The 23235-nt window shown below is 41.7% G+C and overlaps 1 protein-coding gene across 4 annotated transcripts in view; it reads right to left on the minus strand.

Annotated features, from left to right (window-relative positions):
• Positions 1-3873: 3873 nt before the first annotated feature.
• kif16ba (kinesin family member 16Ba) overlaps positions 3874-23235 on the minus strand; it is a 33707-nt gene continuing 14345 nt past the window's right edge. Inside the window, exons 11-27 of one of the 4 annotated variants that reach the window (XM_038734520.1) lie at positions 22802-22867; positions 21298-21357; positions 20927-21046; positions 20658-20709; positions 19092-19229; positions 18904-18986; positions 18724-18812; positions 16255-16308; positions 14278-15627; positions 13520-13678; positions 12920-13028; positions 12406-12453; positions 12073-12120; positions 8313-8435; positions 6795-6884; positions 6616-6699; positions 3874-4981 (exon numbers count right to left, since the gene is read on the minus strand). In XM_038734520.1, the coding sequence (XP_038590448.1) occupies positions 4823-4981; positions 6616-6699; positions 6795-6884; positions 8313-8435; positions 12073-12120; positions 12406-12453; positions 12920-13028; positions 13520-13678; positions 14278-15627; positions 16255-16308; positions 18724-18812; positions 18904-18986; positions 19092-19229; positions 20658-20709; positions 20927-21046; positions 21298-21357; positions 22802-22867 (2832 nt within the window). In that variant the 3' untranslated portion in view covers positions 3874-4822. Of the gene's footprint in view, positions 4982-6615; positions 6700-6794; positions 6885-8312; positions 8436-8589; positions 11151-12072; positions 12121-12405; positions 12454-12919; positions 13029-13519; positions 13679-14277; positions 15628-16254; positions 16309-18723; positions 18813-18903; positions 18987-19091; positions 19230-20657; positions 20710-20926; positions 21047-21297; positions 21358-22801; positions 22868-23235 lie in introns of those variants that run through there. The other 3 variants (XM_038734526.1, XM_038734508.1, XM_038734515.1) reach the window with 3 other exon arrangements.

Below are 23235 nucleotides of genomic sequence, written 5' to 3' on the forward strand. Positions count from 1 at the left end.
TCCTTTTGACTTGAGACATTTGTAACTTCTTCAATCTCGAGTTTCCTCATTTTAATTTGTATTTACTTTCCATTCACTGTAGCATATAGCATTGCTGAATTAGTTACATTGAAGTTTCATTTGATGAAAACGATTTGTTTAACAAAAGTGAAATATCTCTTTGCTTTGTTTCATGTGGTTTTTAATAGGGATGCACCGATCGGACACTGACTGAATCAGGTATCGGTGACAAGGGGGCCGAACTATTCAATTCATTCATCCGCGTACTACGCAGTTTCAAGTCAATAATTTGAGGAATTTGACGCTTGCCACACTCGCTTGCCAACTGTAATAACTTTGGTGATCCTCTGACTTTTCATCTAGCGCCATCATCAGGTCAACATGTTGATGTGTCCAACACCTTTTCTTATTTATGACCAAGTATTTTATGCAAGTTCATTTGTGTAGCACATTTCAACACAGCAATTCAGAATGCTTTAGATAACCTTAAAGCAGTGCATGAAATATTACCCAAAAGGCAATGGTAAAAAGAAAAATCTTAAATATTTAATTAAAAGCAACGGTAAAAAGAAAAGTCTTCAGTCTTAATTTAAAAGAACTGACAGTTTCAGCAGACCTGCAGTTATCTGGGAGTTTGTTCCAGATATATGGAGCATAATAACTGAACGCTGCTTCTCCTTGTTTAGATTTGACTCTGGGGACAGAAAGCAGACCTGCCCCAGAAGACCTGAGAGGTCTGGATGGTTCGTAATGAAGCAGAAGATCAGAAATGTATTTTGGCCTAAACCATTTAGTGCTTTATAAACTAACAGCAGGATTTTGAAATCAATTCTTTGACATACAGGAAGCCAATGTAAAGACCTCAGAACTGGAGCACTCTGATCCACTTTTTGGTCTTAGTGAGGACTCGAGCAGCTGTGCTACGAATAGTTTTGGTAATAAACCAAATAAATCAATAGTTACAGTGAATATGGTGAAGAATATACCTGATAAACACGTCAATATCGTCATTGTGAGCATGCTGTGTTAGCACTGAGCTCAAAGCACCACTGTGTCTAAAAGCAGTTAGCATGGCTATAAACTAGTCCTGTTTGATAACCCTTAACTTTGAATAAAGTAATAAGTGTATTTCTTAATGTGTTGAACTATCCCTTTAACAGTTATTTATTCAGAGAGAAAAAAAACAGTCGACAGTCTGAGTGTTGTGGTACATTCCCTTTACTGACATTCAATGTCAATTGTTCACATTGCATACAAGCACATCGTATAGAAAAATTATTCACATCAACATTTACATTCCACACACACACACACACACACACACACACACACACACACACACACACACACACACACACACAGTATGGCTTATGAAAAAGCAGTCAGTGGTTGGTGGTTCATTTTCAGGCAAATTCAACTGGGCTGGTGTGATGTCCAAACCTGTTTCCTGTAGCTAACAGCGAGGCTCTGGAAGACTTCAGCATTGAACAGCTGCAGCTCGATGAAAGAGGCAGATTTATTGGAAAATAAAATCAGCACTGTAATATAGTGTTGAGCTGCCGGAGGGACAGAATATTCCATCTCTGAATGAGTTATTTGTCTATGTGGGAAAATGTCAAATTATGCGTTTGAATTTGTGCAGATACAGTGAGGAAAAATGGCGTCATGTATACGAAACAACACAGTCATCTTCTGAGGCTCTAATCGTTTGTTTTACAGGTTTGTGGGTCACTTTTTGTCCGTGGCTCTTCAGCAACTCTTGATGTCCTGAAACATGACAATAGACCTCTCGCCAAACTTCCATCCAATTCAATAATTCATGATGCTGCTTTAAAAAGCAAATATTCCTTAGATGAATTCGTAAAGTAAGTGATTAGAGCTCAGAAAAGCGCCAACACAGACCAAACTACACAGAGACGTTTATGATCTCTAACTTTGAAGACTAATAAATGCTCCTAAATACCACAACGTCCTTTCAAATGTGAGGATAAAACTACATTTGAAGAATACGTTTATGGCTAATTTGGTGTTGTCATGTAAAATTTTGGAATTCGTTGGCACTAAAACTGGGATTACTTGACATTTGGGAATTCTGAAAGTGGAGCTGTTTCAACCCCTGCCGATATCACATGCACACACTGAGGGTGTAATAACAAGTTTACTGTAGAAAGATGTTTGAAGGCTTCATTTCCTTCCACTGCTGCAGAATAACCAAAGAAGGTAAAGACAAAGTTAAGGTCAGAAAAACTGAAAAATGATGTAAATTTGAGAACAACTTCAAGTTATTCTGCAGCAGTGGAAAGAAATTAAACATTTCTACAGTAAACATGTTGGAACAGCTGTTAATACACCCTCAGAAGCTTTATTTGGACTTTATTATATATAATATTGATGTGTGTCATAAACATTGTTTTTAGCAGTTTGCTGCATACGTTTGTCCCATTTAAGGTTTTTCACTGAACTTGAACTACTTAGATTTACATACAAACTGAAATCATGGGGGTGTTCTAAAACTTCTGACCGGTGGTGTACATGACTTAGAAGAAATGTTTTCAGATGGCACAGAAAGTATTTGTATAAAAAAGTGGTTAAATGTTAGTTATCGTGGCAGTCACAGTTCAGTTTAAATGAGATCTGATGCCGTGTGAAACCTCCACAGGGCACTTTTCCAACTTCGACAGCCATCAGTGACAGCTGTGTGGACTTCCTTTAAACCTTTAGCAGTTCAAAGGTTCATAAAAAAAAAAAAAAAAAAAAAAAGAATAGACAGTTTAGTGCTGGTAAAGGTCTTAGCGTCCTGACAGCATTCACTCACAGCTGGTGTGAAGACAGATTATTTCTTTATTCCTAAATTAAGTTTCTGGCAGCTGAGAACTCTCCTGCGTTTAATCTGACTGATAAGGTTTTTAATTAAAATATTTTCTTGCTGAATATTAGTGTTTTAGCAAAAATTATTTTATTATTTTTATTTATTTATTATAAATTATCATTCAACTCAACATGATTTTCAAATGTACTGAGCAACCAGAAAAATAGAAACTCCTGTGTTATTACGCAGTCCTGTGAACAACGGTTCTTTAAATGCAACCTTTGTGAAACGGTTGTGAGGTGTTCAGCCTAAAAGATCAGACACGTTTCTGTACATCACTGTCAAGTTGCATGTTTGTTTTTCTGGACATCCTGAAAATGACTCTGAACTACACACTGTGTTAAAATTATACAATTACCTTGCAGGGTAAGAGTTAAAACTTACTTCAGGTGACCATATGAACATTTAAAAGCGAGGTTTTTCTTGCTGTAATCATCCCCTCCTGTTCACACTAGACTTGAAAAGATCCATCTAACAATGATGATGTCAGTGGACAAAATCCACACGCTTATCTGAAACTAATATGAGGCTTCAGCAGTCTAGTAACTGTGAAAAATATCCGCTTGATTTCTCCAACTCGGATGGTTAAAGCTTCATATTAACTTTAGATAATCTTTTTTATGCACAGAAGAAAGAGTGTGGATTTGTTCTCAATCACGTCCAATGAACATTAAGAAGGGATCCATGTCCAACAGGAGGAACCATTGCAGGAAGACAGTGTTCTTATGGGCACCTGACGTGAAGAATTGTGACTGTGAAACTGGAGCAGGTGAGACCACGATGAACCCAACTCCTGAATGGTTTGAGCTTCTCTTCCACAGTGTTACCGTGGTTTTAGTGCCTGGTGAGTTGTGTCTGCTCTTTATCTGTAAACAGTGCTGGAGTCACATCAGCAGTCTGACAACAATTCTATTTTTTGGGACTTTAGCTTTTAAATCTCTGCCGTACAAATATTCGCTCCGTTTTCCATGCAGGCTGCACGTCGGACAAACTGTAGCATCAGAGTGTTTAACGCTTTGTAATTAATTTATACCCGCATCAGCACCACAACTTCACATCCTTTGTACCGTGTCTGCATGCAAAGAAATGTAACAACGAACAAACGTGTCCTTCACACAAACCGCTCTGCAGCGCCATCGAGGCATTTTGGCGATCGAACCCGTTCTCCTGCCAGCGTTAATGCCTCGCCCAGCCCACTGACAAAAATAAATTAATTGCTTAGTCTATAAAATGTCCAACAGAATTTCCCAGAGCCAAAGTTAATGTACTGAAATGCATCATTCTGTCAGACTAACAGTCCAAAGATATTCGGTTTACAATGATTCTGAACACAGAAAAACAACAAATCCTCACATTTAAGAGGCTGAAACAAGTGCACGTAAATTACTTAAACAATTAATTATCAGGTACCTTTAATAAGTTACTTTTTTCTCCTGATTGACCATTTAGTTATTCAACTAATTGTTTCAGCAGTAGATGAAAGCAGTGGTTCTTCAGGATAAATCTCCACTGAGCTGCTCGGGGACTTTCCCGACAGCGTTAGTGTTTTCTTCTACTTTTTGTCACTACACGAGGGAGTTGCCGTAAATATCAAAGCAGCATGTAAATATATTTAATATATAGCCGTTTGCGTGAAATAAAGTGTTTGTTACGAACAAGAGATTCTGTTGACCGTACAAAGTTGCATCATTAATTGTGGCTGGATATATAATGCAGAAATGAAACGTTTCCTATTTTAATGTTCATGATAAAGTTTCCACTAAGAGTTGGACAGCACGTGGCAGCTTGGAGATCTTCGTCCCGCAGGATGACGGGAGGATGGAGAGGAAACTGACCTGCAAGTTTTTCCTTCTTTGACCTTCTGAGGTGATTCTCCCAAGAAACAAAAAGGCACCGAGCAGTTTGTTTGTTTTGTTCTGACTTGGAGAGGATTTCCGAGGCTTCACAGTTAGATCAGCCGGTGCCGTGGCTGCTGTACTCGAAGACGCCCTTCTTGAAGAACGGCGAGAACTCGCAGATGGCGTGTTTGGTGAGATGGAAACCGTCTGCGTCAGTTCTGAGAGGAGAGCCCGAGGACAACAGCATCACCCGGAACAAGTTCCTCAGATAACGCTGTAAAAAAACCATAGCAGCAGCACAGAGTCAGCTCCCCTTCCTCTAAACTTCTAACATTTGTATTTCTCAGACAAAGAGCTGGATAATTAATTAATTATATTGGGATTATTCTGACAGATATTACAGTTTGCAATATGATGCACGATTACTGGGAATGATCATTTTAGCATCACAATTTTTCTTTTCACTAAAAAAAATAAACTAAAATTTAGGGGTGAAACAAAGAATTGACGTATTTAATAATCAATTCGTTCATGACGTCATCGGGCCAAAGCAACAACGCCAGCTAAATGGAGGGAAATGATGTGAACGGTTAATAAAAAACACCACATCAGCGCTGGTATTAACACCTTCATGACCTAAAACCTCCACAAGAGTGGTAGCATTCGACTCTTCACACGGCCAAAAAGGTTGTGAACTGCAGCGTCTATGTGTGAGGCGGCGGCGGCGGCGGCTAATCCGCCCCAGACTCCCTTAAAAGAAACAGTTTAGTAAGTTGTGAGTTAGGGGAAACTATATAAACTTTGTGAAACGCTGTCTACTAAAATCGTTATTATTGGTCCCCTCTTATAAATTCGGCAACTGTAAGACAAAGTTATTCCTTTCTTTGTATAAATATAGTGTCAGTTTGTGTTGCAGTACCGGTGTGTAAGCTCCTCCGTCACTAGACTGCAGATCAGCTGTTCAGGTTAGCAGAAACGTTTTTTGAAAGCAATATTTATTTCACAATCTTGATAATTACCACATACAGTAAACAACCTCAGGTTTGATTTAAAAGCCGATAGCTAAAGGAGAGGCATTGTGTAATTTTGTGATTCGTAATCCAAATAGCCGATTATTCGTTTTAATAACTGATTGAATAATCAACTATCGAAACAGTCGTTAGTCGCAGCCCTACTTAAAATCATGTTTTCCATTACACGCTTGTGTATCTGTATTATCACGTTGAAACACAATAAACAAAGAAAATCATGAGGAAGTGACATTTGTTGGGTCTGAATAGGGCTGGACGATATGGCCAAAAATGTTATCACGATAAAAACATTTCATGTCATTCGATATCGATAATTATCACGATAAATGTCAAGTCATTATTTCTTTCAAGTTTAAAGGCTGATTTTTGCTCCTGACTGAAAATTGAAGAAACCAGATGGTTAATCATGTGGTCCAACTTTTCTTTATGGTCAGAATGGGACAAACACTTGATGCCAAACAGTGGATCACTCAACAAATCTGAGGGAGAACATTCAAAACTATTATGATAAAAACAATTTAACAAATTTGATTAGTAAATCTTTTTCAGTGCCTTTTCCTCAACAAAGTATATATTTTGATAGAAAAATGAAGTGCTAATTTGTTTTTGATTCAATAGAATTAAACCAAATATTTATTGACAATATATTGAACATTATATTGATATAGAGGAAAATTATATTGTGATAATTATTATTGTTTTATTGCCCAGCTCTAGGTCTGAAATGTGTTTTCTGACATCTGGAGAAGATTTGTAGGCCAGGCTGTCTCTGCTGTACAGTCACACACTTTACCTTCATCAAAACACTGCTGTGATTTGGATGTTTTGATTAATTCTGCAGCCCTAGTGAGAATCAAACTGTATTAAAATGTCTTGCCTCCAGGTGATTCCGACGCTCAGCGACCATCCGCTCGTCTCGGTTTCCAAACAGTTTCTTGGGAGGGAACTCGAGAGCGGCCAGCTGAAACAGAGACCATCGTGGACTTAAGTGACGTTAACAAAGACCAATACGGTTCAAATGTGAATATTTTGTTAAAGTGGATCAGAGAGTCTCACCTGCGGATATTTTAATTTGAGGCTCTTGTGCATTTCCCGGAAGCGGCTGTAACGTCTGAACACCGTCCACATCTCGTCCATCACGGTGATCTGATGAAAGAGACAAAAACAGCTGATGAAAACTACACAAAAAATCTACACATTTACACTTCAGTGTACGAAATCATGGGCATGACTCAGATATGATCCTTTCTAACCTTTGTACATGACAAAAGATTTTTACCAAACCAACAAAACTGGGTTCTGAGGCTTTCATGTACTGCAGGCAGACTTGTTTTAGTTCAATATTGGACCCATCAGTTTCCCGCCAAAACAAGCTTCACAGGAAGGTGCTAGTCTGTCAGTTTTAGATCAGCACAGAGCTCAGGTTGTGAGCCAGATTACAGGTTCACACAGCTAACTCACAAGATCCAGAGTACAGACGAACATTTACCAAAAATATTCAGTTTGTTAGGTACACCTGAACAGTCTGATACCATTCCAATACAACTGTTAATAAAGTTTTATTAAAAGGTTTCTGTTGACTCGTTAGTGACGGTATTGGACTGCATTATATTCAGAGGTGTTTCGAATATTCTGCCCCCTCGTGTATGTAAATTAGGGCTGTCCACGTTGAAGTTTGAGATTCATCTAGAAACCTTAACGCGATATTTATATAAATTAATCATATTATCAAGTTTGTCCCCAAATTCCTCCTGTAATTCTAGCGTGGGTTTTTACCTGCAGCTGAATTACTGCAAGCCGTGACAAACGCATAACACGAAGGCTGAACGGCGCTTAACTTAATTACATATATGTTTTCATATAACTGGGGATGTCTAAATAAAATGTAGTCCAGTACACCACCCACTTTAACTTGGACCTCAGTAATAAACAAATGAATTTACATATTCATTCATATGTTCAGCAAAAACTGAAAACTGAAACTGCGATAGATGTTATGGCAGAGCTGCTGTATTGGATTGCATTAGACACACAGGTACAGGTGTGCTTAATAAAGTGGCCACTGAGCAGCGGAAATTTACTTAAGTAAAATACATGCATCTCAAAATTATATTTGAGTATTTCCATTTTATGGTACTTTTATACTTCTACTCTACTACATTTTAATGAGAAACAATGTACTTTTTAATTTCAGTTATTTTGCAGATTCAGAATAATACAAAATATGATTTTTCCATGTTTTATTAAAGATTAAACTATCCAGCAATATATAAACTAGTTAAAATTGTCCCCACTTTTACCAGCTGCAACATTAAAGTGATTCAAACATAAATAAATCAATAATCCAAATCATTTAATACAAATTATTCTGACATAGGCCATTTTAATTTTGTAGTATAGAGTCTATTTTGATGCTAATACTTACTTTACTTGAGTATAAGCACTACACTGTGGTTTTACTACGTTTACCTAAGTATAAAGTATTTCTGCCACTGAGTTTGAGTTTAGAACCATAAAACCAGAATTTCGAGAAAAAAAAAAAATAAATAAAAAAAAAAAAAAAAATGAACTCACCTTCACCTCAAACTCAAAGTGCTCGTCCTTCCCCTGCCCGCGGAGAAAGTAACGAGGAATGCTAACTTTAACGGGCTCCTGGAAGCCATCGGCGCTCGTCGCGAGAGGACGAGAGACCAGGTGCTGCAGAGGAAGGAAGTCACCGGGAGAAAAAAAAAAAGACAGGACAAGAGAAGAAGAAGAAACAGGTGGAGAGTAAAGGGTTGACTGTGAAGGTATTTCTGAACTTGACTAAGAATGATTTACTATGATAGCCAAAAATAATCAGACGATAAGAATCGGACAAAGTTCAATCTTTATTAATCTGTTTACAAACGTAACATGTTCTTACGATGTGAAATTATTTAAAAGGTACATTAAACCTTCAAATACACACTATTAATATTCCATCAGACAAACCCTCCCTCTCTCTTCAAGTCAGCAGATCACAATCATTTTTCTGAAAGTTTTCTGCAGAAATCTAGACTAAACTTTAACATTTTGAACCAGATCAAAAAACAAACAAGAACACGACTAAAATCAGTAAACAGACAAGGACACAGATTAATTAATCTATGTCATTAATATGTAGAAATGGTTCATCTTCATCATTATGACTTCATATAAAGAGATTACAGTTATGCCAACACTTTCCTCATCTCACATTACAATCTCTCTGACCTGATGGCAAAATCACGCAATAACATTTGAATAATGGAGTGAAAAGTTTATAAAATGTTTAAAAACTGTTTTTTTAAAAAAGACTTTCAGATGTGTCCATTTTACTTTGGCACAATGACGAATCACCTTCTTGGACAATAACTCTGAACACTTTCTGCTTCTCCTGAACACAGGTAAAGCACACTGCATTTGTGAGTGAGTTCAGGTGAAACTGCCTTCAGGTGTTGTAACTCAGGTACACAGATGATTAATCAAGATCACAGCTTCTGAGGTGCAGCCGAAAGATAACTTCCAGGAGTCGCACCGACTGCTGTAATCCGAGACGGAGGGCACTTCAGCCGAGCAGAGCCTGGACTCCACCTTCCTTTCTTGAGTCGGTGGTTTGTGAGTTGCAAACGTGATTTCTAACACCAGCCAGCTGTCAGTCTGCCTCACGAGCAGGCATCTGATCTCCGATCGCTTCCGGAGTTCGAGCCCCTGAAACTGGGGCTGGGCGAGGACCATGCTGGAGCCCCGTGGCACCGGGTGAAAGACGCCATCCTCCCGGAGCAGAGCCACGTGAGTGTCCGTCAGGAGGAACTGAAAAATGGCGTCCTGATGCACGCGGGTGGAGTTCATGACCTTGACGCTGGTGTAGAGCAGAGGACAAATGTCTGCCATGGAAGGTTTGCCGGGACCATCCATGTTCCCGTGGATGATGTAGAGAAGGTCTGCGAGGACCCGCTTAAATCTGGAGGTGACTTGAAGACCGCTGTCCAGGATGATGTCAGGAACATTTGATGTCCAATCTAGAGAGAGGACCATGAGGTCATCAAAGAGTAATGGGTGTTGGTCAGTCCCTTCAGGGAACTTTTCAGGAGAAAGGGCCTTCAGTAACGCCTTACAGAATTCCTGGGTGAGCTCTTTGCTGTGGGTGAAGACGGCCAAGATGGTGTCCTGGGTGCAGTCCATTAGACGGACATGCTGCCCTGCCAAGCTAACCTCGACCTTCTTGATTTCCACGAGATTAAAATGGTGAAAAATCGCTAAGGTGTCATCTGAATTTGTTTTACTAGACAGCACTATTATGTCCTTTTCCGACAAAACCAAGCACCCAGACTTTGGAGTCGGCTGCTTGCTGTTGGCAGTTTTCAGCCAGAAGATGCTCAAAAGCTTGTTGAACTTCATTCGAGGAACCAGAGATTCCAGCATTTCTAGCATCTTCTGGGATGAAAGTGACTGCAGCCGAGACAAAGCTGGCGGCAGCTGGACCAGCCTCTGGTAAAACACTTCAGGACAGGCGTTTCTGAGAGACGACAGAGAGCCTTCGGGCCATCCCGAGATGCCCGGGATCGCAGACATGCTGCAATTCTGAGTAAGACCAAGGGTGCGATCCCTCGGCAGATCAACCAAACTGACTCTGTTTACAGGTTCTGGCTCCGGTTTAAGCCGCATTAGATGAACAAGTGGCAGCTCTTTGGACATCATGGTCACGTACCGAGAGAGTACAACTTTTATTTCATCTACTGGTACATTTCGAATGATGTCCCGTGTGCCCTGCAGCCTTCTACCAGCATCTTTGTATGCTTCAGACAGCTTTCCAGCAACATACCCCACAACATAGCCCCTGCTGGCTGCCACTTTCTCAGCTCCTGTGTCGGCCTCTTGTTTGATTTGACCATTAAAGGATTCTTTCTGTGACTCTGACAACTGATTATTGGAAATTTCTGCATCTTCTCCTATCCCCGAGTCACATGTCTGGTGTCTGACTTTGACCTGTGAGTAAGAAAGAGAGCGTCCATTTACCAGCAACTCTTTCGCTCCATCGTCAACCTTTTTATCATCATCAACACAGAAGGCCGAATCGTTTCTTCTTTCAGCAGTGATATTCTTGTTTTCATAAACTCCATTGGTCTCGATGTTTGCCAGGGTTTTGTTGCAACAGTCAAGTTCGCAAACAGCTCGGCCCTCGTCTCCTGGAGGGATTTTCACTCCTCCTCGCCACCATTTGTTTTTGTCACCATATTTGTAAGGCATTTTTTCAATCAAGACTTCAGCTGGGGATTCCAGTTTTTCTTCTATGTGAAGCTTTAAGAGGCAGTTCTCCGGTTCCTCCAACATGTTTTCTTCGATGTGAAGAGGGGAGTTTGCCTCGCGCTCCGGGGCAGGCAGGAAGCTAGACCACAACCCGCTGGCTCTCTGTGTGCACAAGGGGGAGTCGAAGAAGGACGTGAAGGCTCTTTGAATTATATTGCGTCCATAATCCACCCCATTGAGAATTACAGTTCCTCCATCACCAGGTGCACAGGTCAGTTGTAAGTGATTCGAAACAAACAGTGTGAGGAAGGTTTGGCATGCAAATTAGGATGATGTGTACAAAAAAATACTCTTAAAAACTTTAAATTCCAATCAAACGTGGGCAAAGTAGCATGTGCAAATAATTCCAATGATGATACCCTCCCTTTGTGACTGGATGGATGGAAGTTTCTGGCTCAAACTCCACCCATCTTGCACCTTGTTCGATTGGGAAAAAGGCATCTGCAAATACTATTTTACCCATGTATGATTGTTGCGAGCTAAAATATAACATTTTTGATCATTTCAAGGTGTTTTGTGTTTTGCTAGTTTGCTTTCCATTTCTGCTACCGTCTTAAAAAAAAAAAACAAGGAGGAGAATGAGCTTCCATTCCTTGGTTCTTCCAAAAATAAAAAAAGAGAACTCAACTGTAACATTCAGAGTTCACAAGTCACAAAATTCACTATTTCAGCCTCCATCTCGTACTTTCAAAACCCCACTGGAGTGACTGATATTAGTGCCTGGAATTCTAAAACAAAATTGTGTCTGTGTATGCCTGTTTGGCAACCCTTAAAGATTTAATATGGAAACCCATTCACAATTTCTTGAATTTTCTAAAATTATGAGGAATCATGTCAAGATTTCTTTATATTTACATGTAATTTGTACCATGCATATGAACGATAACAGGCATATTTTTTATACAATGCAAAGTATACGGAACCCTTGTCATTGTAAAATCATAACAGGATTAGAGATTTTTAATGATTCATTTAAATTAAATTAGAATATAATCCTAAAACCAAAATAGGATCCTGATCTTACCTCATATTTAAGCCTCCTTGGATTAATGTTTTGCAGCTTTTCATCATCCTGAAAACAATAAAACTAAACATCAACTCTCAATAAATCTCAATAATATAGTGAATATTCTTAAACTGATTAATGTATATTATACTTCATGATGACAGTGGGAAAAAAAATAAAGAATTAAACCAGGATAAATAAAAAAGGTGCAGAAGAACCCAGTTTAAAGAACTACAACCCAAACTGATTGATGGAAGAGTGGATCCATAACCGTATTTAGGAAAGTCATGCAGATTACAGAGCAGGGAAAGTCTCACTGGGACATTCAGAGCAAGCAGAACCTGGTCTTACCTCATCTGTTAATCTAACAGAGCTAGAGTCGCTAACATCTTCCTCCTCCTGCAGGGTTAAAGAGCTAAATATCAGTTCTACACAGAGAAAAACGCTTCTGACGGCAATCTGTCACTGGACCGGCTGCACTTTTTACTTTTATGAGTGAAATAAGAATTTTAAAATTTAAATGAAGCCCCAGATGATGATGTGTTAAGTCTACAAAACCTTACCAGCTACAGCTAGAACTGGCCAGTGCTGTAAAGCAGCCGGATCCTTTACTTCAACTGGAGAGAAACCCCGGCCTTTCTTGGCTTGAACAGACCACACTAACTATTTTCTGTCCATAATCGCAAAACGATCACAAGACTTTTTAGGCTGCAACTACAGATTATTGTCATTATCAATTAACCTGCCAATTACTCAATTAATACTTTGGGCCATCATACACCAGTAAACAGTCCAAGCCCATGTCTTCAGATAATATTAAAACACAGAACAGCAAATTCTCACATTTAATCGATTACCAAAATACCTTGAGCGATTCACAGGACAGAGACAGGTCCATGTTGCTGCTGCTGCCGTTCAGAAGATTCATCTTGCGTAACCGTCGCTGGACTTCCTCCTCAATGTACGCGTTTATCCTGGTGCATATTAATGAAAAACCAACGTTAGCAACAATGTCAACAAATGGATAAGAAACCAAACGCTTGATGGAAAGATCAATCCTCAAATCCTAACCTAATTAATCAGTGACAGTACAAAGAAACAGATCTACGTGTTGAGACGAAAGTACGAAAGTTAAAGGATAATTTCAGTACGTTTTAAACCTGGACCCTGTAGACGCCGGTGGAAACGAAGGAGGGGAGTTTGTTGTGTACGAAGAGGAGCTACTGGCAAGATTTTATGTCCTTACGTTACGCCAACTTCTCTCTGACTCAATGTTTCCACAGGCATCTTCCTGCAACAACTCGCCGCTCACAAGATTTTAGAGCGAGACTTTTTATACCTGCTAATCATTTTAACAAAATAGGGCCCAGGTTTAAAAATACTGAAATAATCCTTTTAAATCTGTATGAAAAGCAGCAGCAGCAGAGGCCCTGCAGTTTTAAGGCAGCAGAGGTCTGTGGGGTACCTGTCCTCTGACAGCGGCAGCAGGGTGTTCAGACTCTGGATGTGGCTGACCGGGGAACTGTTGTGACTCGTCTTCTCATCCATACTGGTGGAGTGAGTCCTGTTGTTTTCTTCCCCTTCACTGATCCTCTGTCTCAGCTTCTGGATCTCCCGCTCCACTCTGGAGGGGGAAAAATAAAAAATAAAATAAAAATAACAGGACTATGAGCAGCAGCACCACAGATTTTCTGGCATTTTCACGCCAGTGTCAGTACAAACAGGAGGGGGCAGCACAAAGTGAGGAGACAGTGTGTTGATGGAAAATGGGATTTAGAAGAAAAAATCTAAACCATTACATGCTTCTGTTATCTTTTTCTTTTAAATCAAAGTGAACCAAAACGTGCTGGTTTCAGCGCCTCATACAAATTTATTTATTTATTTATTTAGTTTGACCTTTAATGCATACAGGTTTTATTGTTAGACGATGGTCATTTAAAGTTTTTATCACTTGTTTGTTTTTGCTGTTATGTCCTGTGCTTCCTCCTTTTGTTTGCGGGTGTTATTTAAGTATGTTAAAATAACAAGGTATTGAATCTAAAATTGAACACTCCCGTTCTCCCGCAAAAGGATTTTTCAGACGTTATTGCCTTTAACAACTTATCACTGTGTTAACTACCTGGTTAATCACGCAGCTTTATAACTTCATTTAACTCTTAACTATCTGCTACAATATATATTGTATATCTGTACGTTTGTTAAGTTTTATCACACGGCTCTGACCTCTGCTGGTCCAGGTCGGCCCCCGTCCTCAGGTTCCTGATGGCCGAGCTCTTGTGTTTCTGCTCCTCTGTGTCGGGCTCCAGGGAGACGCTGCGCCTCAGGGCCGAGTGCCTCCTCTCCAGCCGGGCCACGGCCTGCTCCATCGCCTCCCTCTGCTGCTTCTCCTTCGACTCCAGGATCTCCTTCTCCTTCCTCCTCACCTTCTCCTCCTGCCGCGCCACGTTGGCCGTGAACTCGTAGGTCTCCTGGAGCTGCTGGAGCTGCTGAGCGCTGTGCCAGTGGACGTTCAGTTTCTCCTCTTTGTCCTCCAGCTCCTTCTCCACCTGGTACAGCGTGTTGTCGAGCCCCGGCGGGCTGTCGCAGTTCCCATTGCTTCCTCCGCCGCTGCGCTCCAGCATCTCCATGGCTCTCTGCTTCTCTTCGGCCAGCGCCGGGAGGAGGCCGCCGGTCACGTTTGCCAGCTGGCGCTCTTTACACTGCAGTCTGTGCTCCACCTGTTTGACCAGCTGCTCCTCGTGGCACACAGCTGTAGCGTCCTGCGCCCCCTTCTCCTGCGCCTCCTTCAGCTGTTGTTGCCGTTCTTTGAGGCCGTGGCCGAGGAGCAGCAGTGTGTTACGCTCAGCAGCGACCTCTTTCTCTAGGTGCTCCCTCTGCTGCCGGAGCCCCTCCTCCAGCTGGCCCAACTCCTTCACCTGAGCCTCCTTGAAGTCTGTGTATCGGGCCTGGGCAGATCTCGCCTCCTCCCTGGCATCCTCCACATCTGGTCGCTCCCCAGCCTCTTTGGCACGGAGGAGAGCTTCTCTGATCTCAGCCAGGGCTCGGCGTTCCTCCTCCATGCGACGGGCGTCCTCCCGGATCAGGAGGGTGGTGGCCGCCTCGTGTTTCTCTCTCAGCTGTTCCTCCAGCCTCCCCACTAGGCTCAGCTGCTCCCTCTCCTGCTCCTCCAGCCGCCGCCGCTCAGTCTCCAGACGAACCCTCTGCTCCTCGCGCTCCCTCTTCAGCCTCTCCAGCTCGCGGTAGATCTCCGTCTTCTCTGCCGCCTCATGCTGCCGCCGCTGCTCCTCGTCCTGCACCTCCTCTGCTTCACTCTCCTGCAGCCGTTTCCGCTGCTGGAGGTCCTCCCCCTGGATCTCCGAGCGCCTTTCCTCCTCAAAGCGCTCCTTCTCGGCCAGGAAGTCTCGAAGGCGGCTCTCGATGTCCTGGCTGCGGTGGCGGAGGCTCTCCTCCTGCCGCAGGATCCGCTGCTGCACCTCCTCAGACTCCTTACGCTGACTCTCCACCTCCTGCTGCAGGCGCTCCAGCTCTGCCTTCTCACTCTGGTGCTTCGCCTCCATCTCCTTTATCAGCCTCCTACAGCAGCAACATACTCAAGCATTAACATACATAAATTGCAGGGTTGTGACGAGACACTTCAAATCTCATTTCTTGAGCCAACACTATTTAAAAAATGCTGAATTTTGAGCATTAAACAGTTACCATTCTGTAACACTCAGTGTGAGAGGGAGGTTCACTTGGTCTCCATCAGCTGTGCGGAGTTTATTTGCTCCGCGAGTCGACGTTATCAGTTTTCCATTTGTTTTTCATTGTGTGAAACAAATGTATGTGTGCCGTGGAATAAGATCTCGTCACACCCCTAATACATGATTTCTTGATGATGACTTGAGCTTGAACAGGATTTCTCCTCAACAGTCCAAATCTTTTGCTGCTAACTCAAAAGTGTTTGAGCTTTCTCATCATATAAGAGTGCAGCATTTCTCTTGTTTCTTTGATACTTTCCCACAAAAGGTGAATTAATTATTAGGTTTTCTAACTTCAGTCACAGAACCAAGCAGAAAGTTAAATGTAATTAATTGATTAACAGAATACAGATTTGATTACCAGAGTCAATGCAGAGAACAAGTGTGATAAAATTCAACCGAACATTAATCCTATGATTCAGAACATGGTCAAGTCTTTCATTAGTCTTTGAGAAAATACCTTTTCAGCTCCAGTTTCTCCAGCTCTTCTCGCTGCTGTCTCTCAAACTCCAACCTGTAAAACACAAAAACTTTCCATTAAGCTTCCTTTAGCCACAAAGTGCAAAGACACACACACACACCTCACCATTCAACACAACAGCTACTAAAGTGCAATGAGTGAAAGCAGCAGTCAACGAACAACATGACAGGCTTCAAATGGAAATCTAGGCGATGTGCAAAAAGCAATGATACATTCTCTACTCTCAGACGTCAAAATGGAGACAGAAGCAGCAAAGTGAAGTGCAAATGCAAACTTAAAACAATAAAAAAGGACAATGAGGGATCAGGTTGAGAGACTGGACTAGTCAACACACGTCTTTGTGTCAAAAACGGGACAGTTAGACAGGAAGTGGACGGCTGAGTCTACCTGAGGAAGACGGGGCCCTTCTCAGTGAAGAGACTGTCAACAAGACGGGGTTGATAGTTAATTCCAGCGGGCTTTGTACAGATTAAAAGAAAAAACTGTGTGCTTCATGATCCAACAAAACACACTGCTGCTTACACAGAACAGGTTCTGTTCTGGACAAACATAAGATGACCGACCAAAATAAACAAGAGGAAATTCTCCCTTTACATTTGTATGTGTGAAAAAATAATCCTTGAAACACTGAAATATTTGACTAAAGTTAACCAGATTACACTGAGAAAAACAAGCTCCATTTCATAATAATTTATACTTGTGTTGAGTCTACGCCACAGTCGGCGGTGTAGACTACACGCCGTGATGAGCATTTAAACTTGTACGTTGGTGTCCGAGTTACCTGACATTACACCACCAAAACGTTAGTTGGCGGTATTATTTCCATGTGCCACTGTTGAGTTTCTTCTTCTTTGTTGGAGTAGGCTGCTACCATAGACTGTATATAAGAAGTGGACGTAGTCATCGTGACGTCACCCGTTGGTTTGTGGACCGCCATTTTGAAGCCTCGAGTTTGGCCGATAGGACGCCACCATGTTGAGTTTTTGCAACCAGCAACACGGGACGTGACCTGATTTGGACGAGACGTTGGAGCTAACAGCTGTATGCGGAGCTAGCTAGCTTGCTTAGCTAGGTGCAACTGTAACTGGGCATTTTTGTCATTTTAACAGGGCTGATATCTTTGTCTAGCGAACAACAGTCTTAAAACTAAATGTACTCACCAGAGAAAGTGAACAGCTGACTCCTAATAAGCTTTTTAAATGGTGCTGGTTAAATTTACACAGTGCCGTGGGTACGAGTCACTAACTTGACAGGTTGCCATGGTAATGACTTGTCAATCATAGATAATCCCGCCCTAAAGCCTCCCCTGCTTTCTGGTCTATGTTCCTCTAAATGGGACCATAATTTACTAAATGAACATCATGCTGTGTTAAAGAAGACTTTAAACTAGCGACTGACACCATAAACTTATCAGGAAAGTGTTTACTGAGGGAATAAATCAGCTGAGAAGGAGCCTCATTTTATCATTATTTCTAATGGAGCCAGACTGGAAGCTTCCCGCTTGGCTGCTACAAACAACGGCAACTGAAACTGAGCAGATCGTGTTGGCGTGGGAGCTGATCGATGCCGAACATGAGTTACTTTTAGTGAAAGACATCGGAGGAGATATGTACGACATGTGGAGGAGAAGGAGAAGGAGAAGACTATGACGGAGAAGGAGAAAACGCGTAGGAGGAAATACGACGCTACCAAGCCGACCAATCACAGTTCTTGCAGTCTGCATCGCTGTGACATATAGTTACATTTTTTGGGGAGGTGAGCGACAGGCTGCAGTGTAGATTCAACACGGAAGTATAAACTGGCTTTTAGTGTTCATCCTCTGGAGGCGTTTAACATTTACGTTTAATGTTCAAAAACATCACCAGACGTAACCTTTAAGGCTGTACTGGTGCAACATGTTTGTCGTGTCCAGCAGATTTTCTCAAACAGAAAACATTTAACGCTACCTTGATAAACATCAAGAAGTCAAAACTATGTTTGATAAGGAGCTCCAGACGGAGCCCTGTGTGCTGAAACAGATCATCTAGTAACTGAACTCTGGAAATTCATCCTGGTTTTCTAAAAGTTTTGACTCTCATCTCTTTTTCCTGCAGAATCCATCCGTTTCTTCATGATCTGTGAATCTTGAATTTTTGAGACACATTTTTTAATTAAGCACTTTGTCAGTGCTGTACAAATGCAGATAAACTAATTTGATCTGCAGCATGCTGAGACCAGAAGCCCTGAAAACAGAGAGCCTGAAGTCCTGAAGTGGTCTGGATGCAGAGGGGGAGATGCACTGCAGGATCTGCGCTAGGGCTGGGCAATAAAACAATAATGATAATTATCGATATCGAATGACATGAAATGTTTTTATCGTGATAACATTTTTGGCCATATCGCCCAGCCCCAGTCTGAGCTGATAATCACATGCAGCAGCTGCTGTTATTTATGTGTTTATACACTCACCCGGGGTTGTAGAGCATCACAGTGGACAGGTTTTCACAGGACTTGGACAGATCCGTCATAGAGAGGCTGAATGTAGAGAGCAGGCCACTCTGAGGAGAAGGTAAAGGTCAAACATCAGTCTCATTGTGAAAACCGCTTCAGTGAAACCTTCAGGTCCTAAAGGAGGAGAGCCGGTCTCACCTTCCGTTTCTCCCTCAGCCTGGCTGCCTCCTTCGGATGGTTGAACCGAAACATGTTCGTCCTGCCGAGCAGAATAACAGCACCTGGACGACAACACAACAACTGAAAACTGTACAGGGCAGACTCCTCTTTCACGCCTGAAGTTTAAACATGTTTATTTTAAAACAGTCGAGACAACGTCCTCTCACCTTGGTTGAGCTGCGACGGCTCCGTCACCTGAACTCCATTAACTGAACACTGAGCCCCGCCGAGCGGCACCAGAGTCACTGTACCGTTCTGGCTCTCAAACATACAGTGTTCACTCTCCAGGTCCAGACCATGCAGGGCTGCAGGAGGAACACACAGCAGAGACATGGATACGACTCACTGCCAAACACCTTCTGCACAATTACAATATATAAAGTTATAGAGCTAGTGTTTAAAAGAAATGGATTGAAAAGAAGGTTGGGCAATAAAACGAAATTTATAATTATTGCAATATGATTTTCCTCATTAAGAATATAACAAATACATGTTTTATTTAATTCATTTGAATCACAAACGAATCAGCACTTAATTTTTTTATTAAGATATTTATTTTGTTGTTGGAGAAAAACTAATTTGTAACAGATTAATACTTGCCATCTAGTTTATTATTTCTTAAAACACTACATTAGAGATCAAACACTGCTTATACACTATATAGCCAAAGGTTTTGGGTCGCCTGCCTTTACATGAACATGACGGTTAATGACATCCCATTCTTAATCCGTATTTAATATGGAGTTGGCCCTCCCTTTGCAGCTATAACAGCTTCAACTCTTCTGGGAAGGCTGTCTACAAAGTTTAGGAGTGTGTTCATGGGATTTTTTGACCATTCTTCTAGAAGCACATTTGAGAGTTCAGGGCACAGATGTTGGACAAGAAGGCCGGACTCGCAGTCAACCAAAGGTGTTCTATCGGGTTGGGGTCAGGACTCAAGTTCTCCACACCAAACTTGCTCATCCCTGTCTTTATGGACCTTGCTTTGTGCACTGGTGTTCATGCTGGAACAGGAAGGGGCCATCCCCAAACTGTTTCCAAAGTTGGGAGCATGAAATTATCCAATACAGTTCCTTTCACTGAAACTAAGGGGCAAAGCCAAACCCCTGAAAAACAACCCCACACCATACCCCCCCCCGCGGCGCCGTGCTGTACACCACTGCATCTTACACTTTGCATTGCACTTGGTGATGTAAGGCTTGGATGCAGCTGCTCGGCCATGGAAACCCATTCCATGAAGCTCTATACGCACTGTTCTTGAACTAATCCAAAGGCCACACGACGTTTGAGGGTCTGTAGCTACTGACTCTGCAGAAAGTTGGCATCTTCTGCACACCGTGCGCCTCAGCATGCGCAGACCCCGTTTTGTGATTTCATGTGGCCTACCACTCCGTGGCTGAGCTTCTGTTGTTCCCAATCGCTTACACTTTGTTACAATACCACTAACAGTTGACCGCAAAATATTTAGTAGAGAGGAATGAATGGAATTATTGCGCAGGTGGCTGAGTTTTATGTGGGCATGTATTGGCTTATATTTCCTTCGCTTTTCTGTGGAGCATTTCCAGTGAAATGAAATGTGCCGTTTTAAAACGGATTGTTTGCTTGTTTGTTAATGTTGTTGTAACCTGTGAAGATGGCGTTTGTCTTCTGCTGCAGCTTATTAAAAAGCATTCCTCCTAGTTGTTGATAAAGAACAGGTTCATACTGTATGACAATCTGTTGGAAACACTCACTGATGTCCTGCTCGGTGGACGCATCCTCTCTGCCCACGTATGTCCGTCCCTCCTGAGGTGAAAACAGAAAAAGCGAGAATTTTTTATTCCCAGTACTTTAAAAAAAAAAAAAAACACAGCCTGTGGACTTAAATATCACTTTCACTTCCATCCTGATATGAGCAGAGACAACACTTGGTGAAACATGTTTTAAAGACAGAGTACATAATAAAGTTTGTGAGAGCTGTTTGTCCTGTCCAACAGGTGAAGTGCTTCGGGTTATTTCTGACCTTTAAATGGTACAGGATGATGCCGGTACTGAGGAGGTCGTCGTCGATGCCGATGAGGTGAGGCAGCTCAGAGTCCAACACCACACCGATGCCCTCTTTCCTCAGAGCTAGAGTCTCCTCCTGCAGACACAAATATGATTTCAGCTCTACTTTCACAAAAACAATCAAGCTTGCGCACAAAGACAAAAATGATCAGCCAGATTTAAAGCTCCGTTTGTGTAAACACCACCACATGTTTTTAGGTGACAAATGGAAGACCAAATTTAAAAGATTCAGTACAACCGTCTCCTGCCAAGCACACATTGACAGAGGTTGTTGGTTTCCAAAGGTTAAAACCAAGCAGTTGATAATAAACAAACGCGCAATCTTACCTTGAGAATATTCTGCGTCTCGTTCCATTTGTTGGTCCACTCTTTAGTCAGCTCCAGGACCTGCAAACACAAAACAGCACAAATCAACAGAAACCAGGAGGAAAACTCTTCAGCTGAAGACTCTTATGCTCATGTTTGATCAGTTTAACAATGTTGTTGCTGATGGCCTTATTTCTAATATTTTGCTATTGTCAAGCACTTTGGCACCTCAGTCTGTGAAAGGTGCTATGCCATGTTGGCCCTGCTTGGACTTAAGGCTGCTCCTAAAGGTCTGTTCTGGACAAAGCGAGACTCATGTTGGCCATGCAACAGAATTCAGAGACTGTTGCCCACATCTTTACAGAGACCTGGGGCCATTTATCAAGCATCTCAGAATTACTTATAAGAACACTGCTGAGAATTCAGTGCTGCTGACCTTAAAAGTTAGTTATCAAGCATCATAGTCCTAATTTGAGTGAGGTGCAGGACTAAATCTTAAGTGTCTGTCTGGGAGCTGATTCACGACACTTTGCTGTGCTGCAAACAGGACTTCGGATGATGATGTAGCCAAGGACCAACCACTGAATAGATTTCCTTATTTAAGAATATTCAATTATTAAGATACACAATAAAATAATTGTTGGGAAGTCAATGAAACGCATGACAGTGTGTGGAGCTGTAGGTGCCATTTTTCCTGTGGCAAATAAATAAAGAGTCATCCCAACCTTCAATTTAGCTGAAAATGTATTTCTGCGTAAAGTCAGAGGTGAGATGACGTCCCTCACACACCAGCTGACAAAGACGATGCCTGCGCTGTCCGACCCCGTCTTATTAACTGCTGTCACAAGCCCCTAGTGGCAGCCCCTAACCACCTGAGAGACCTCTGGAGCTCTCTTAAATACCTGGAGTGTAAGAGTGATTTTTAGCTTTAAGAAATTTGATAACTTGCTTTTATTCTTAAGTTTGAAAGTAGGAGTAAATTTCATGAATTCTCAGCGCTTAAGCTTGATAAAGACCGGCCCTGCTGATCAACATCCCAGATCAAGCACTAGGCAGGCAGTCCGTGTTCAGAGCTGTCAGAGCACAAGACTCCAGCCAGATGAGAGGAGGTAGACTCATCGATGATGTTTGGTTCTCAAAATGGACTCTGTTTCCCAAATGTCAGACTTTTAAATGTAAAGATGAAACCGTGTTATCATCTTGTTGCTGCTGTTTACATTCTCCCCATTATATAAGTAACTATGTTTTTTTTATTTTATCCATTTTATCTGTAAAAATATTTTAATACACATTTACTTAAGTGGCATAAAGGAACTACAAACTGTCTTTTGTACAACCTTGTGTTGTGTAATTATATAGAACCTTGATTAAATAAACTTTACTTGCTTACTATATCCTGTTCACATGAACTTTAAATAAATGTCGTGTTCGGTGCAGCAGTTTTCAAATCAGGTGCTGCAGTGGTCGTGTTTTTCAACCTTTCCAACAAGCAGGTTCAAACCAATGAGAACATCATGAGACTCACTCTGGCTTCATTCTGGTGCAGTTTCTCCTCCATACTCAGAGCAGTGGGCGAATCCAGGAGAGCAATCTGACCCAAACACAAACACACGGGTCAGAAACACCTTGACTGGGCTGACTGTTTTACAATTATAATGCTCACTATTGTTCAAGCCAGTAGCAAGTTACAGACAGAAAACCACAATTAATCAAAATAAAAAATTAACTAAAGAGGCATTAAGTCCATTTTCTTTACAGCGATCTCCAGAATTCAGTCCAACTACGTAGGTAGGAAACATTTTATAGCCTTTGTTCATTTCACTGTTGCTCCCCCAACCTGTCGTTTCCTTTCATCCCTTTGTTTTACCACCAGATTCCCTCTGAATAATCCTCAGTGGACGTCCCTGAATCTGTGCAGACAGACAGATACTGTACCGAGTCTCTGTGGCTTTATTCTGC

The sequence above is a fragment of the Micropterus salmoides genome, unplaced genomic scaffold (genome assembly GCF_014851395.1).
Source record: "Micropterus salmoides isolate LMB-PRFRI ecotype aquatic unplaced genomic scaffold, ASM1485139v1 Ms_hic_scaffold_1, whole genome shotgun sequence".
Lineage (NCBI taxonomy): Eukaryota > Metazoa > Chordata > Actinopteri > Centrarchiformes > Centrarchidae > Micropterus > Micropterus salmoides.